Genomic DNA, 15,551 nt, shown 5'->3' on the forward strand with positions numbered 1-15,551 from the left:
AACAATGTAACTGAGGAACCTTAAGCTCTGACTTCCTACCAAGCATATTAAAGGTTCCAGAAACTGCAGGACGTTTGCATATTCATCAAGGCTCATCTTAACTCCCGAGCCGGGCTAAACAATAGAAGGGAAGAGACATGGAAGTCATTATTAATCAATCGCGCCGGTTGTTTTTAAATCTTTCAGTGTAGCAGAGGCGGCTACACTGCTCCGAGTCTTTCCTCTGCTCCCTGTCTTTTTCAAATTGTTTCCACGCTCATTGTCTTCCAGGACAACGCGACGCGAGCGCTCGGGGAGCAGGTACAGCGTCCCGCAGAGCGTAGCGCGGTTGAGCCCGGGCAGGTTCGGGAAAACATTCCCGGCCCTTCCAGCGGGTCAAGGAAAAGTAGGTGGCCTGGGCGCCAAAGGCTGCTGCCAATGCAACTCGCAACTTTTGAAATCAATCCTTTTTGCATCATGCAACGGATGCCACCGCTCCTCGGGTTTGCAACCCCCCACCCCTCCCCCGAGACCAATCATTGCCGCGCTCGGGCCTGCACATCGCCCCCGCCCCCTTCCCGGGCCGCACGCAGCCACCGAGCCGCTCCGGCCGCGGCCCGCCGCCTCTTAAAGGGAGGTAGCCGGCCCTTAAAGGCCCCTCGCGCGCGGCGCACGGCGGAGCGCGGCGGCCCCGTTCCCGGCAGGGGCCCGCCGAGCCAGGCCGAGCCCCCGCGGCGCCCAGGCGCGGCCCGGGCCCTCCCGCCCTCCGCCGCCGGGAGCGGCATTTTTATTCAGGCGACGCTTAAGGGAGCCCGGCCGCGCCCGGTGCATTGTGGGAGCGCCGGAGCCCCGTTCGCGGGAGGAGGAGGAGGGCGCAAAGCGAACCGGTAAGCGCCTGGCTGGGGAGGGGGGGCGAGACACCAGGCTTAAAGGGGAATATTCGTCCGCAGGCCCATGGCGGCCGTGCAGATCCCCCTCCGGGCCGCCGGGGCCCGCCGGGAGCCGTGCACGGCCGGCGCGCTCCAGCGCTGCCTGGAGAGGGGCAGAGCCAGGGCTTGGTGGGGCCGCTTTAAAAAAGAAGCACCGCCCGCGCCGCCGCCGCCGCCGCCGCCGCGCGGAGCCGGGGAAGGAGGGAGGGAGGAGGGCGGGGGAGGAGTGGAGGGGGAGGGCGGCGGCGGCGACGCACGGGTTAATTTTTTCGCCCGCCGACATTTTTGCGCGGCGGCGGCGGCGGCCCGCGTGCGCGGCGGGAGAAGCCAGCCCGGTCCGCTGGGCGCGGTGCGCGGCGCCTCCGGGCCCTCCCCGCCCCCACGCGCGCGCCCTCCGGCCCGCGGGCGCCGCCGGACCCTGGGCGCCCCGGCCGGGCCGGGGTCCCGCCGCGGCCGGTTGGCCTGCGCGCCGCGCACCCTCCCCGCGGCGGGGGCCGCGCGCCGTTCCCGCCGCCGCCGCCGGCAGAGCGGGCGGGCATGGCCCAGCTGGCGGCGCCGCGCTGCCTCCGCCCGGCCGCGGCCAGCCCGCCGCGCCGCGCCGCACAAAGAGCCCGGGCCCGGGTCGCCTTGGAAGGCGGCCGCCTGAGCTCTCAGGTGTCCCCGAGTCCCGGCCTCCGCGCTCTGGCTGCCTCCTCGACCGGTGCTGCATGGCGAGCGCCGGGCCCCTGCGCCCGGGTCGCGGCGTCCACCCCATTGTTTATTCCCTGGGCTTAGGGGCTTGGGGGTAGGTAGGTACCGGGCTGGGGCGGCCCTCGCCACCCCCACTTACTGCGCTCCCCCGGCGGTGCGGCCCGCTTTGCGTACTCTTGTTGGAAAAAAAAAAAACAAACCCAAACGTGGCCGAGAAAGAAAGGGTTAACCTTCGTCTTTAAATATTCATGTCATTGTTTTAAAGGTGTAAACAGGCGGCTTTCAGGGCTGGAATTGACAGCCTCTTATGATGCAAATTGGCCCCCCTGTTAATTACTCGTCCCCCGCCGCCCCGCAAGCATCCCCTTTTCTCATTCCCCCCCCCCCCGAAAATGTAAGAATATGTTTTTTTGAAGTTCGAGTGTGTGTGTGTGATTTGTGTCTCTCGTTCCTTTTGGAATTTTAAAACTCCTGAGTGCCTTCTGGACTTAGGGTGTTTTAAACTTTTTTCCCCGTAAAAATTGGGAAAGATGTAAATTATGCTTCAAAGGAAGTTAATCCTCCAGATGCCAAATTCCCCTCCCCGCCTTTTTTTTTTTTTTTTGGATAGAGGTTGGAGGTAGGAAAATAACTGAATGCCTCGTGAGTTGGATTTTTTTTTTCCTGGTAGGAGTGAGGCGGTGTTAAATGCGAGGCATTTTGTGAGGAAAAGACTGTTGTTTTTGTTCCAAACCCTTCCAAGTCAAAGTGGTTTTAGACTTTTCCTAACTCTAAAATGGCTTCAGAATTCCCATCTCGGTGACTGGCTTTGCTCGCCTGCCGCCCTCGTTTTGGGCAGGTTGTTCACGAATGCTGAAAGGTTTACTCCTGTAGGTTGTAGGTTTCAAACCGAAATCAGTGCTCATCCCAGACATGTTTTTGTAAAGTCCGTTTGGATTAGTGCCCAAACGCGGGCTTTGTGAGATTTATTTTCGAGGAGCTATGTGCTTCCCAGGGATCGAAAACTCTATAAATGGGAATTATGTTCTTAATCATAAATTTTATAGGGGAAACCGACCCTAAAACTTGGGGCGTCTGTAATTCTATGCCCAATAAAGTATCAATCTGGAGGTTTGTAAACCCTAGGAGCACATGTCAGTTTTTGGTTTAGCTCCAGAGGCTTCAAACTTAGGAGGGCTTGTTCCAGAAACTTCCGGTGGTACCAAGTACCATAAATGCTAGTGATTTAGTACGGTTTAATTTATCGTTTTAGTTCTGCAGTGAAATGGTAATGAGCAGTAGCGTGTTTTGTCAATGCTGTGTGTGTACTAGTTTATTGGGTGGGATGTTTGCTTTCTAGGAAATAGCGCTGCATTAAAACATCAGAGAACTTTCCACCGCTCTCTTTGAAGAAAATAAACCTCGCTGTGTTCAACAGCCATTCCAGTTTGCAAGTTGTGTTCTGTAGTGAGGCCTCCTATTAGTTTTGGATCGTGTTGTGTACTTTTGGCTCAGAGTGAAAACATGCTTTCCTGAAATGAGTCTTAGCATCGTGAAGAATTTCATGAAACGCGTTTCCATCAACATCCGTTTCCCGCTGAGTTTCTATGAGGCATTTTATAGCTAAAGCTGTCAGAAGGTTTTCCAGAGAAGTCACTTTAGCCGGAGTGTTTAATTTCTAAACCATAGTGCTTCTAGGTTGACAGATGAAGCGACTTAGATGTGTTCTCACAATGTTGCCTGCTAGAAGCAGCTTTGGGGCTTAGTGTTCAAGGTGGCAGTGTGTCATGGAAGCTTGCCAGCCCGTAGTTCCTTCTTCAGAGGAGGTCTTCCTCCTTGCCCCCCTGAACCACAGTTATAACACAGTCGTTAGATCTTCTTTGGCAGAAGATGTCTGTGATGGTGTCGTCACTTTGTAAAATGACTTGCTTTGGCTTATGCATCCCTTGTGATGAGCTGTTGTGGCCCAAAATCACTTTCCCTGTGGTCCTGGTGATTTTAGACCTTTTCACGTTTATTTTTCACCATCATGTGTTTGCTTGATGCTTGGCAAGTACTGGTGAGAATTCCTTAAATGCTGTCTTTGTGTTTTGGTGATACCTAGGTGGATCTGTCAAGAAACCAGCCGCTAGGAGAGGGAGGGGGGGAGCCCGGCTGTGAGGCGTGTGCGCCCAAGAACCATGTCTACGCGGGAGTCCTTTAACCCGGAAAGTTATGAATTGGACAAGAGCTTCCGGCTAACCAGATTCACGGAACTGAAGGGCACCGGCTGCAAAGTGCCCCAAGATGTGCTGCAGAAATTGCTGGAGTCCTTGCAAGAGAACCACTTCCAAGAAGATGAGCAGTTTCTGGGAGCAGTTATGCCAAGGCTCGGTACGTGAACCGTTGTTTCTTTGTACTTTCCTGAGCAAAGCATCTTGGCCTGTGGTCCAGTCAGTAAGTCGAAAACCAGATTTCTGTCCTCCCATGTCGCTTTTCTTTTCCCCCTAATTTCTGTAAGAAGGACTCAGAGCAAAGCAGTGGTAACTGTGTTACGTTGTTGTAACTGATTTGGAGGAAACACTTAAGTCTGCGATGGAGACAATTATATTACAGTAAAAGCATTTTCTGTGAAATTGAATTTTCTGGTTAGCTGAGGATTACAGAAATTCCTTTATGTCTTTACCTCAAATTTTCCTTAAAATGCTTGCGTTCTTTTCATCGCCTTGGGAAGGGTAGTACTTAAGCATCACTGTGCAGTACTTTCGGAGCAGTGACGGGGCAGGGGGAGAACTTGGGGGTCCTCTGTCGTGTGCACTGTGTGAAATGCTCCTGTGGGGAGGAGGGGAGGAGAAGCCTGGACTGAATCTGTACTTGACCCCAGGACGTCATCTGGAATGGAAAGCTGTGTTTTCTTCTTGACTAAATTCCTCATGTCATTAGGGGTTTGCCTTTTCCCAAACATAGTGCTCAGAAGGAAATTCTAGGCTCTTGGGATACTGTTTGTTAGCCTTTATTGTGTGGTTTGTTAAGTACGTGATGCAAGACCGCGATCACTTTGCTTTTTGAGTGTTTAGTGTGTATTCTAGAAGGTTGGAGTATTTGTTTGTTCGTTTTTGAGGAAGATTAGCCCTGAGCTAACTGCTGCCAATCCTCCTCTCTTTTTGCTGAGGAAGACTGGTCCTGAACTAACATCCGTGCCCGTCTTCCTCTATTTTATATGTGGGACGCCTACTACAGCATGGCTTGCCAAGCGGTGCCATGTCCGCACCCGGGATCCGAACTGGTGAACCCCCGGGCCGCCGAAGGGGAATGTGTGCACTTAACCGCTGCCCGACTGGGCCAGCACCTAGAAGGTCAGAGATTTTGTAGTTACGCTGTGTGACTTGATCAGCTTTCTTACATAGGGTTTTTTTTTAAGATTGGCACCTGAGCTAACAACTGTTGCCAATCTTTTATTTTTTTTTCTGCTGCTTCTCCCCAAATCCCCCCAGTACATAGTTGTATATCCTAGTTGTGGGTCCGTCTAGTTGTGGCATGTGGGACGCCTCCTCAACGTGGCCTGATGAGCCGTGCCATGTCTGCACCCAGGATCCAAACCGCTGAAACCCTGGCCTGCCGAAGCACAGTGTGTGAACTTAACCACTTGGCCATGGGGCTGGCCCCTTACATAGGGTTTTTATTTCATTTATTTCCGCCCATCATTTTGTTGTGAAGTCCTGTCTTACAGCATTGGTTTTGAACCCAGGGTGTTCCTTCTTCGCCAATCTCTAAGGCAGATCAAAGCAGAGTTGCTTTGGTTGGGAGAGAGGAGGACCCACAGCCCGCACTCCCAGGGCCTGCAGGGCTCCTGGGAGCTCAGTTTGAAAACCGTCCTCATCTAGCTGATATCTAAGCTGTGGAGAAATACCTTGTGAATGAGTTGGAGAATGTCGGCTAACTTGTCAAGAAATAAGAAAATACTGAGAAAGCTCTTAGATAACTTTGTCAAGAAAAATAAGCTACTTGAATGGGCAAAAACAAATGCAATAAAAACCTCATGGATAAAGTAATAACTCCTCTTTACAACTTCCCCCTGTTGATCTTACTGTGCGCGTGGGCACGCCATGCACTGTGAAGCGCTTTGATAATGGGTCGGGTCATCTGCTCCTTCCAGCAGCCTCAGGATGCTCAGGAAGGCTGGGTAACCCATTCTGTCCCTTGATTGGGGTCAGGACCTGGAATCCACATCTTCCAATTCCTCCACCCACCATACTGCTTGTCATCTGGCTTCTAAGTCCAGACGTGTCATGGTGGGGAGAGGAGCTCCATGAGCTGCCATTAGCACCGCCGAAGGGGCCGGCTGTCTGACGGCAAAGGAAGAGGCAGGAAAGAGCAGATGTCAGAACACAGAGTGCGAAGGAGTGTGGTCACATACAGCTTTTGAGAAGTAAATCAAAGCCGTGACCCTTTTGCAGAAAAATGCACATCCACAAAAGTTTGCATTTGCGGCATCCTTGAGGGGTAGATGGACCCCAGGTTACAAGCAGATGGATGCTGAAGGAAGCAGAGGACGTATTAAAACCTTGTACAGAAGCGGTCTATCTTGATGGCTGAAACTTTGCTTTGGGGTCAGATCTAGATTCATATCCTGACATAGTTGCCTACTAATCACTACTGTTACTCTGTGCACATTACTTAACCCTCTTGAGCCTCACTTTCCCAGTCTGTACAATGGGATGCTAATGTTTACTGTTTGCAGTTGTGTGAGTACCAGAAATTATCTGTGCATGTAAATGTACCTTATATATCTGTACTCACATACACAATACATATGTGTGTGTGTATTTATGTTTGTATATGTCTACACACACAAGTGTCTTTATCTGTCTTTAAATTTTTCCTAAAAGGATGTCGTATTTCCCGGATTCCAAGATGGCATTAATTGAAAGATGAACCATAATAGCTTTTAAACACATACATGTTTATTAGATGTATTCTAACTAATTTAGGTATTAAGTGTATGCATTCTAAGAAGCAGGTGAAATTAATTCTAATATATTTTATTTAATCCAATATATAAAAATATAATTTTAACACAAAATTGATCTAAACCACATTACTAATGAGATGTTGGGGTTTTTTTGGTACAAGTGTTTAAAATTTGGTATGTATTTTATATTTACAGTGTATTTCAATTTGCAGTAGCCACATTTCACATGCTCAATAACCTCACGTGGCTGGTGACTACCATATTGGACAGCACGGGACCCTCATTCTAGTATGTAGTGGTGTCATGGTTGTGAGAGAGGACATGTGGACACTATAAGCTCCTCTTCAGCCCGGGGAACGTGCTCAAGAATCATCAGTTAACATGCTCTGATGCTAGGTATACATAGAAATTACAGGCTTTACAAACCAAATATATTTAATTCAAATTTAAGATTACCCAAATCAGAAACATTTAAAGCTCATATTCAGCAACGGGTATTTTAGTTTCTCTTTCAGTAGTCCTGTAGTTTATATGAAAACCTAAAAGAAAACCATATTTCACTCTTTTCCAAAGTGAATAGGAATATACTTGGAATAACTACTTGTTGGAATCAGAATCAATATGAGTTAAGTTGTGGTTCTTGCCCCGTTTTCACCCAAGTGCCACGGAACGTTGTTAGCTGGAATTTCTGAGAGGCTTCGCGCATACACTGTTTAGATGAATTATCGCACACCTTCTGGACTAAAACACAAAAACTGATCACTGGTAAAGTGCCTTCCATCATCACAAATTTGTGAGACTTGCCATTCTGAAGCGAACTCTCCATTCCCTAACTGGATCTTCCAACAAGAGTTTCTGCTTTGCTGTCTAGTATAGTAAAAACATCAGCCTGTCTACACAGAGTCTGCCTTTTCACTAAACTTGATTTTATTTTTGCATAATAATGGGCCAAGACCTGGAAAATAAGGCGCCTCTGTGCCCCGGCCTCTGTTGGGCATGTCGCCATCACGGCGCTGAGGTGGTGGTGCCGTGGCAATTTTGCTATTCAGAATACGAAAGGTACCGTGTACTCGTTCCAGTGTGATTCGGATGCGATTCACTCCTGTTTCGTTTGGAATTCTGAACTGAGAGGAGAGCATCCGCTTGCTTCCTTCTGTACTTCATCCTGATTTTTTCTCTCCTGTTGGCTGTTGGGTTGCAAAGTTGAAACACTTCCTAAGAGGGCAGGAGGGCATCCTTTTGAGAGGTGTAGAAAGGCACCCTGTTTATTCAGCTTACTTGGTGGGAAGGCCACTCTGAGTTTGCAGAATGTCTGCATTATAGGTGATTTTTAATGAAATGTAGCCTACAGTAGCTAGTCTTGACTATTTCTAAACTGATTTCAGGAAAAGGTAATTATTTCTAATTAGCCCATCAGTTGTCTGTATTATCTTTCTAAATGTTTAGAGACAATTTTTAATAAATTGAGGTATTTCCCACAGGCTTCTTTAGTTTTTTTCCCCGTTCATAGTATAAGTTAGTAAAGGTGACATTTATAAGTTTTTCACAAGGGGAATAACATGGAATGTTAAAGTTTCCCCCTAAAAATGCTTTTAGGGGCCAGCCTGGTGGCCTAGTGGTTGGGTTCGCGCACTCTGCTTTGGTGGCCTGGGGTTTGCAGGTTCAGATCCCAGGCGTGAACCTAGCACCGCTTGTCGGGTCATGCTGTGGCAGCATCCCATGTAAAGTAGAGGAAGACTGGCACAGATGTTAGCTCAGCAACAGTCTTCCTCACCCAAAAAAAAAAAAAAAAAAAGCTTTTGGGAATCCATATGAGAGATCACAGATGCCACAGTGTTATGTACATGGTTGATTGGAAATGATGAATACCTGTTCTGGCTTTGTCTTTTTCCTTTTTTTTTTTGGCATTTTCAATTTTGACTAAATGTTGAAGTAATAATAGGATTTTCTATGTGTGAAATATTTTACAGATTTTCTTGTGGGAAAACAGACTAATGCCTAAAGATTCACTCTAAGTAACTAGATAAGACGACCCAAGTGTGCCATTCTCATCTTTAGAGAAATTCTCTGTGGTGCCAGCCACATGATAGAGTAACACAAAGGAAAATTTCTATTCAGGGCATCATTAGAGTGTAAAAGTTTACCACACTGAAATTGAGCCGTCATCACTGACAAATTTTATTCTCATTTTCTGTCTTAAGCTAATTGTATGTTTCATGTTTATTTCAATTATGCTTCTTGATAGGAAACACATTGCTTTATTGGCAGTGTGCGGTGTTCCCTAAGTATCTTCTACACAACTCTTCCTGTTCAGAACACTGATGGTGTAAAGTGAAATGGCGTTTCCTTTTGATTTTTGGATGACGCTGACCTCCGTCTTTGCAGGCATTGGAATGGATACTTGTGTCATTCCTTTGAGGCATGGCGGCCTGTCCTTGGTTCAAACCACGGATTACATTTATCCCATCGTCGATGACCCTTACATGATGGTAAGTTTGACCTCGTGTGTTTTCACATCTGGAGCAGCAGTTCGTTTGGTTGTGGGTTGTGGGGGGGGTTTTGTGTACGTGTGTGGGCTTTTTGTTTTTGTTATAGCCAAATTGTCCTCATTCCACGGCTGCTCCGACTCCTGCAGTCACAGCAACTGGATCTGTCTCCTGCGCACGCTTGGTCCCGAGCGTGAAGCAGTGAAGGTAGACGTGGGGAGTCCTCTGCTGCTTTTGGACCTGAGTGCGTGTCTGTGCAGGAGCACCTGTTGTCTACTAAGCATGTCTACTGGCTGACGTGTTTGTAGTTTTCTTCTTTCATTCCTTGTCCCTTTTCTTCTCTGACATGTGTAAACTCCTGTGTTTCAGGCTAGAGATGTTACCATACTCTCCAGTAGGACTGATCCTAGATGTTTCCTTCCAGAAATAAGGAGCTTAGCATGTCATCACAATTCAGCATCTTGACCACTTCATCTGATTCTGGTCACTCTCCCCATCACTGTGTTATATGCCACGGTGTAGACTTTGTATCTGAACTACTGAATTAAAGTTGCTGTCACTGATCATGCTCTGCTGAGATGGTTTCCACATCGTTCACTGCACGGTTGTAGCCAGCACCCCCCCAGTCTACGTGACTATAACCCCTCCACCCCACCAGCCAAGGGGAGCCGATGGCGGCACTGGGAGTGTCCTATTGTCATGTAATTCCAGAGGTTCTTCCTGTGCGCCAAGGGCACTGGGATCAAGCTGCACACACGGGAACTTGGCCATGAGGTCGCCAAATGGGGGGAGGGCGGTGTTCACCTCTTAGATGTTACTAGAAACCAGTTTGTCCTCTGCATGTCCATCTGCTCTGTCCTCTAGAGCAGGACTCCTGAGACACTGAGGTATGCCATACCCCAAGTTTCCCACATGACTGGGTGGCAGAGGTGGCTAGACCCAGGATTCATCCTTTTCCCAGCATCTCGTGAAAGCATCTGAGAGAGCCCGGAGCAGGAGGGGCAGTGAATGGCTGCAGCCCTAACCAGCGGTTGGCACCTTGTTACATTACAAGTCACAAACCACCTGTTGCCCTTGTTACATTGAACGTGAGTCGCAGAGCGCTACTGAGCGCACTGCCGATCTGCCAGGAAGTCATTAGCAAACCTTAGACAAGCAGCGAAACGGCTGCTGAAAATGATACTACTTTGGAGTTTGATTATCCTTATGGCAGAAGAAAAATGCATCATTTTCTTCTTTAGTGTCGAGGCAGTGGCAACTTAGATTTAAAATATCTCCAAGGGTGATAAAAAAATCTTTGTTACCACATTTTTAATAAATACTGTTCTAAAGTCCTTTAATAAAATCATATAGTTGATTGGGAAATGCTCCTCTTTTTCTTTAAAAAGACAACCTAATTTCAAGCCTGGATGTGTTTTATTTCTTGCACTTGTTTGGTTTCTCAAACAAGATGATTTCTCTGTTTATCTCCTACAGCCTTGAAAAGAAACTGCAAAAATTTTTCCGTTTAAGTGTATAGAAACCATCCTCTCTATAATTGATATAGTCAGTGCTTTTTTAGAATCTGTTTAGGATAAGTGGCTGTTTCCAAGTTTGCTTCAGCATGGTTGTTTTCAAGCTTTTTCACTCCATAGCTCTTCCTCCCAAACCATCGGCTCCCACCTTGCTTCCCCCTGACGTCTCCGGCGCTCTCCGTTCCCCATCTAAGTAAACTGCAGCCTTCTCCCAATATTTAGAATGGGAGAGAACATGGAAACTGTTTGTTCTGCACAAGGAAGAAGAGATGGTGACAGGAACATCTGAGAGAGTGAATGGCCTAGTGGTTCTGTGATTAAGGGCAGGTGGTGACCTGCACGTCCTAGAAACTGAGGCCCACGTCCCTGGAAAGCCCCTGAGCTCTCCTGGGAGGTGCTCGTGGGCTTGCTCTTTGCTTCTGCACTTGGAAAGTCCCCCTATTGTCCTTTCTCACATCTCCCCTCCCTTCCAGGGCAGGATAGCATGTGCCAATGTCCTCAGTGACCTCTACGCAATGGGGGTCACAGAATGTGACAATATGCTGATGCTTCTTGGAGTCAGTAATAAAATGACCGACAGGGTAAGTAGGAGATCGTCCGGCTGCCTGCTGGTCTGTTGTCTTGTTGCGTCACTTGACTGGTTAGCCCTTCATGCCCCCCCCTCTAGAGTGAGGAGCCCAGGCTGCGTGGCTTCTGTATCCCATCCAGCTCTCCACTTTTTGGCACTTAGCGGTAAATTAAAATAGAGTCTGGCCTATTCATATTTTCATTTCTGCCGCCTGCTTCCCTTTCTCTCTTCTGGGAAGACTGAAGCCAAGACATTTTTGTTTGTTTTAGTGACGTCTAGGCCACCGTAATAGCATCCCCACACCGGGCTTGTGGACTGGCCTAGCCTTACAGACCTAGGGCGTGTATTAAGCTGGTCCTGGGATTCCTGCGGACCATTAAGGAGCTGGCTCAGGTGTCGGGCAGCCCCGTGCACCCAGTCACATTCCAGCTTTTACTTCTTTGTTTGGGCTTCATTCACGGTGTAACCCAGAGCATCTCCCAGCCTTTGATAAGATGGCTACAATGTAAACTCTTCCCTACTTGTTTCTGTTACTCCCTGCCCCTTCTGGAAACTTTCAGGCCTCCCTTTAGGGTTTTATGATCCTTTTTATAACTACGAGTGTAGACTCTCTTTTCTTGGTTTTGAACTGAATTATGTGACTTTTAATTTGTGTCCTTTTAAACCCTAGGAAAGGGATAAAGTGATGCCCCTAATTATACAGGGTTTTAAAGATGCAGCAGAGGAGGCGGGAACGTCTGTGACGGGCGGCCAAACAGTGTTAAACCCCTGGATTGTTCTGGGAGGAGTGGCTACGACTGTCTGCCAGCCCAATGAATTTATCATGTAAGTGGATTTTGTTTCATGTCACGTGGCCTGTTCTCTCTCTCTTTTTTTTAAATAGATGTATTGAGATATCATTTGCATGCCGTACAGTTCACCCCCTTAAGGTATACAATTCAGTGGTCTTTGGTCCATTCACAGAGTTGTGCAGCCATTAACCAGAGTCGATTTTAGAACATTTTCATCCTCCCAACAAGAAACCCGTACCCTTTAGCTCTCACTCCCTGTTCTGCCTCCCCCCATCCTGGCTTCTTTCACTTTACTTAATATTAGCTTAATATTTTTAAGGTTCATCCATTTTGTGGCATGTGTTAGTACTTCATTAGATTTTTTTCATTGAAGTATAATTATTACAACAATTTCACACAACATAAAATTCAAATTTTTAAAGTATACAATTCATTGATTTTTTAGTATTCTAAAGTTGTGCAACCTTTGCGACTATCCAATTCCAGAACATTTCCATCAGCCCATTAAAGAAACCTTGTATCCATAACCAGTCACTCCCACTTCCCTCCTTCCTCCATCCCCAGGAAACCACTAATCTACTTTCTGTCTCTATGGATTTGCCTGTTTGAGGCATTTTATATAAATGGAATCATACAACGATGTTCTGTGACTGGCTGCTTTCACTGAGCATAATGTTTTCAAGGTTCACCTGTGTTGTAGCATGTATCACTACTTCATTCCTTTTTATGGCTGAATAATATTCCATTGTATGGACATACCACTGTTTATCTCTTCATAGGTGATGGACCTTTGGGTTATTTCAACCTGTGGTAAATGATGTTGCTATGAACATTCATGTGCAAGTTTTTTGTGTGAACGTATGTGATCCTCTTGGGTATATACCTAAGAATTACTGGCTCATGTGGTAACCCGTTTAACTTGAGGAAGCATCACACTGGTTTCCAAGGTGGCTGCACCATTTTATATTCCCAGCAGCAATGTATGAGAATTCCAGAGTCTCTACATCCTCTCTAGTCCGTGTTTTATTGTCTGTCGTTTTGATAATAGCCATCCTAGTGGGTGTGAGGTGATAGCTCACTGTGTTTTGATTTGCGTTTACCTGGTGGCTAGTGATATTGAGCATCTTTTCATGTGCTTTCTGGCCATTTCTAGATCTTTGGAGAAGTTTCTCTTTGAACACAAGGGTCACTTTCCATGTTTGATGTCTTGTTAAGAAAAGCCACACGTCCTATTTTCTGAAGGAAGTAGAAACTCCGCTTATTGTGTGAGTAGGCCCTGCCAGGGGCTGGGCTCACGTGGTTCAGAACTCAGTATAAAAGCCTCTTCAGTGCAAAGCCCCTCACCCATCCTGTATCACCAGTGTCCCTTCCTGGAGGCTCCACTTTGATCAGTCTTGGGTATCTTTAACCCATCTACCATTGACATTCAGATTACTTTCAATTATTTTGACGTTACAAATAGCACTCCAGTGAGTAACCTTATACGCAGGTCATTGTGCACATGTGTGAATCTATTGGTAGGAAAATTTTCCAAATGGAATTGCTAGGTCATGTGTATATGTAATTTGATGGACACTCCAGGTTGCCCTCATAGGAGCTCCATCAGTGTATGCTCCACCAGCAGCAAGTGATGCCAGTTCCCCTGTGTCCTACCCAACACAGTCTGGTAAACTTCCTGGTCTTTGCCAGTGCGTTTGGTGGTTTAAGCCTTACTCCTATGAGTCAAGTGGACCATATTTTTCATATTTTCATATCTTTTGTCCATTTTTTTAATTGATGGGAGCTCCTTTTAGAGCCATTACCGGACAACTTTCATGTTAAGGATCTTGCATTGCTTCCATCAAGGTTTTATTTTCCTATATTTTATGTCTGTAGTTCTGAAACTTTCTACTTAGATGGGACAAAAGATCCTAGAGCCCATCTGTCTCACCCATTCCAGCTTTCCAGTAGAAAAAGAACTTAGCGATAGCAAAAAATCAGAGAGGAAAAATTAATAAAACAAGCTTCAATGAATTTTTTGTCAACAACGTATGTATTTACTTTGTAAAATATGAATAGGCCTATTAGCATGATTATAGTTCATAAAATATTTCCCATAAACTTAAAAATAACCCAGTAATTTTATCACACTTAATTTGTTGATATGAATTTGTAGGTTGCACATGACCAGTGATGTGCAAGAACGTATTGACTTTAAGGTATGGCTGAGCAGAATTGAGAAACATTTATGTCTTAAGGTCTAACTTTTGGAAAATGAGTTTCTTGTATATTGTCACAGAATTAATACTTTTCGAAGCTAACAGTGGATACAAATATTATAGGATGCGTTGGGGAGCTAGTTGGTTTTTGAGTCCATGCCGCTGGCTTTTTAATCAGTTTGGGTGAGTATTTGAGTTGTGCAGCGTCGGGATGGAACAGCCACATGGACAGCTCCTTGAACTGAGACAGGACGACTCCCATGCGAGACCTGCATCCTTGTGGTGAGGATGCAGGTACAAGAGAAGTTCCCTTTGGGGGATCAGTCTTTTTGTTTTTAGGGCTGCCTTTCTAGTATCTGCCTTCTGTCTCTATGACAGACCAACCAGGTGCCAAGTAGGAAACTTACTGGTCAGCCTGAGTTTGAAGACTTTGGGGCTGAAATCACCAAAACATCAGACCCACGGATTTGAGCCCAATTCCACAGCCTGAGAAATACGCCCCACATGTCTGTCATAGAAGAGATCATTAAAAAAGCAGCCTTTGTTCCAAAAGTCTTGTTGCCTCGGAACCGTGGTGGGTCTGCATTGAAAAACGACGTGAGCATGGCTGAAGCAGGGCCTCAGGAGGCCTTTGAAGGCTAAGTGATCAGCTTCTTTGTACACTTCTTTTTGGAACCTAGTAAGTCATTGGCCTGTAGGTTTAAGTCTGTGGACTCTTCGATTCTCTTTTACCGTTGTTCCAGCAGTAGCCTCAGTGACGTGTTGCAAGGCTCTGATACGTGGTGGTAGTGGCTTACATTTAAGTAAGTGTTTGCAAAACCAAATGTGGTGTTGTTTTGTTTTGTTTTTTCTTTTCGGTCGGGAAGATTGTTGCTGAGCTGGCATCTGTGCTAGTCTTCCTCTATTTTGTACGTGGGGCGCCACCACAGCACGGCTCGATGAGTGGTGTGTAGGTCCAGGCGTGGGACTGGAATCGTGAACCTCACGCTGCCGAAGCAGAGCGTGTGAACTTAACCACTATGCCACTGGCCCAGCCCAAATGTGTCTCTGACAGCCTTTTCTTCCTCCTGTCTAACTGGTAATGAATTTATCTCCTTGGTTAACTTGACTGGAACCTACCCTTCTGTTTTCCTTCAGGCCAGATAACGCAGTGCCGGGGGACGTCCTGGTGTTGACGAAGCCCTTGGGGACACAAGTGGCCGTGGCGGTGCACCAGTGGCTGGATATTGTGAGTGACCCATGGCCTGGGGACGGGGGGCTGGCCAGCCGTGTTAGGGTTGTGGTAGTCTCTGTGGGAAGGTTTGGAGAGAAGGGGCATCCACTCTATGAGTCAGGTCAAATAACGTCTCTCTAGTCTGCTAGTGCTGGAATGTGCTTCTACAGGCACACATAGCTGTTCATCATGGAAATGCTGCTTCTCCTCCATCCAGTAAGCTCTTCTTCCCCTTGGACGTGTTTGAACGTGG

At 47.0% G+C, this 15,551-nt stretch overlaps 1 protein-coding gene and 1 long non-coding RNA gene across 8 annotated transcripts in view; both read left to right on the top strand.

Moving 5' to 3' along the window:
* The first annotated feature begins 542 nt into the window (after window positions 1-542).
* The window catches only part of SEPHS1 (selenophosphate synthetase 1), a 29,159-nt gene continuing 14,150 nt past the window's right edge, over window positions 543-15,551 (top strand). The window contains exons 1-6 of one of the 7 annotated variants that reach the window (XM_070601172.1): window positions 543-866; window positions 3,682-3,950; window positions 8,914-9,017; window positions 11,002-11,109; window positions 11,800-11,921; window positions 15,223-15,313. In XM_070601172.1, the coding sequence (XP_070457273.1) occupies window positions 3,758-3,950; window positions 8,914-9,017; window positions 11,002-11,109; window positions 11,800-11,921; window positions 15,223-15,313 (618 nt within the window). In that variant the 5' untranslated portion in view covers window positions 543-866; window positions 3,682-3,757. Of the gene's footprint in view, window positions 867-1,397; window positions 1,697-2,915; window positions 3,951-8,913; window positions 9,018-11,001; window positions 11,110-11,766; window positions 11,922-15,222; window positions 15,314-15,551 lie in introns of those variants that run through there. The other 6 variants (XM_070601169.1, XM_070601170.1, XM_070601171.1 and 3 more) reach the window with 6 other exon arrangements.
* LOC139080482 (uncharacterized) lies at window positions 9,128-9,582 on the top strand. The gene is made up of 2 exons (XR_011535020.1): window positions 9,128-9,221; window positions 9,384-9,582. It is a non-coding gene; the product is annotated as an uncharacterized lncRNA (long non-coding RNA).

This window comes from Equus przewalskii, chromosome 30 (genome assembly GCF_037783145.1).
Source record: "Equus przewalskii isolate Varuska chromosome 30, EquPr2, whole genome shotgun sequence".
NCBI lineage: Eukaryota > Metazoa > Chordata > Mammalia > Perissodactyla > Equidae > Equus > Equus przewalskii.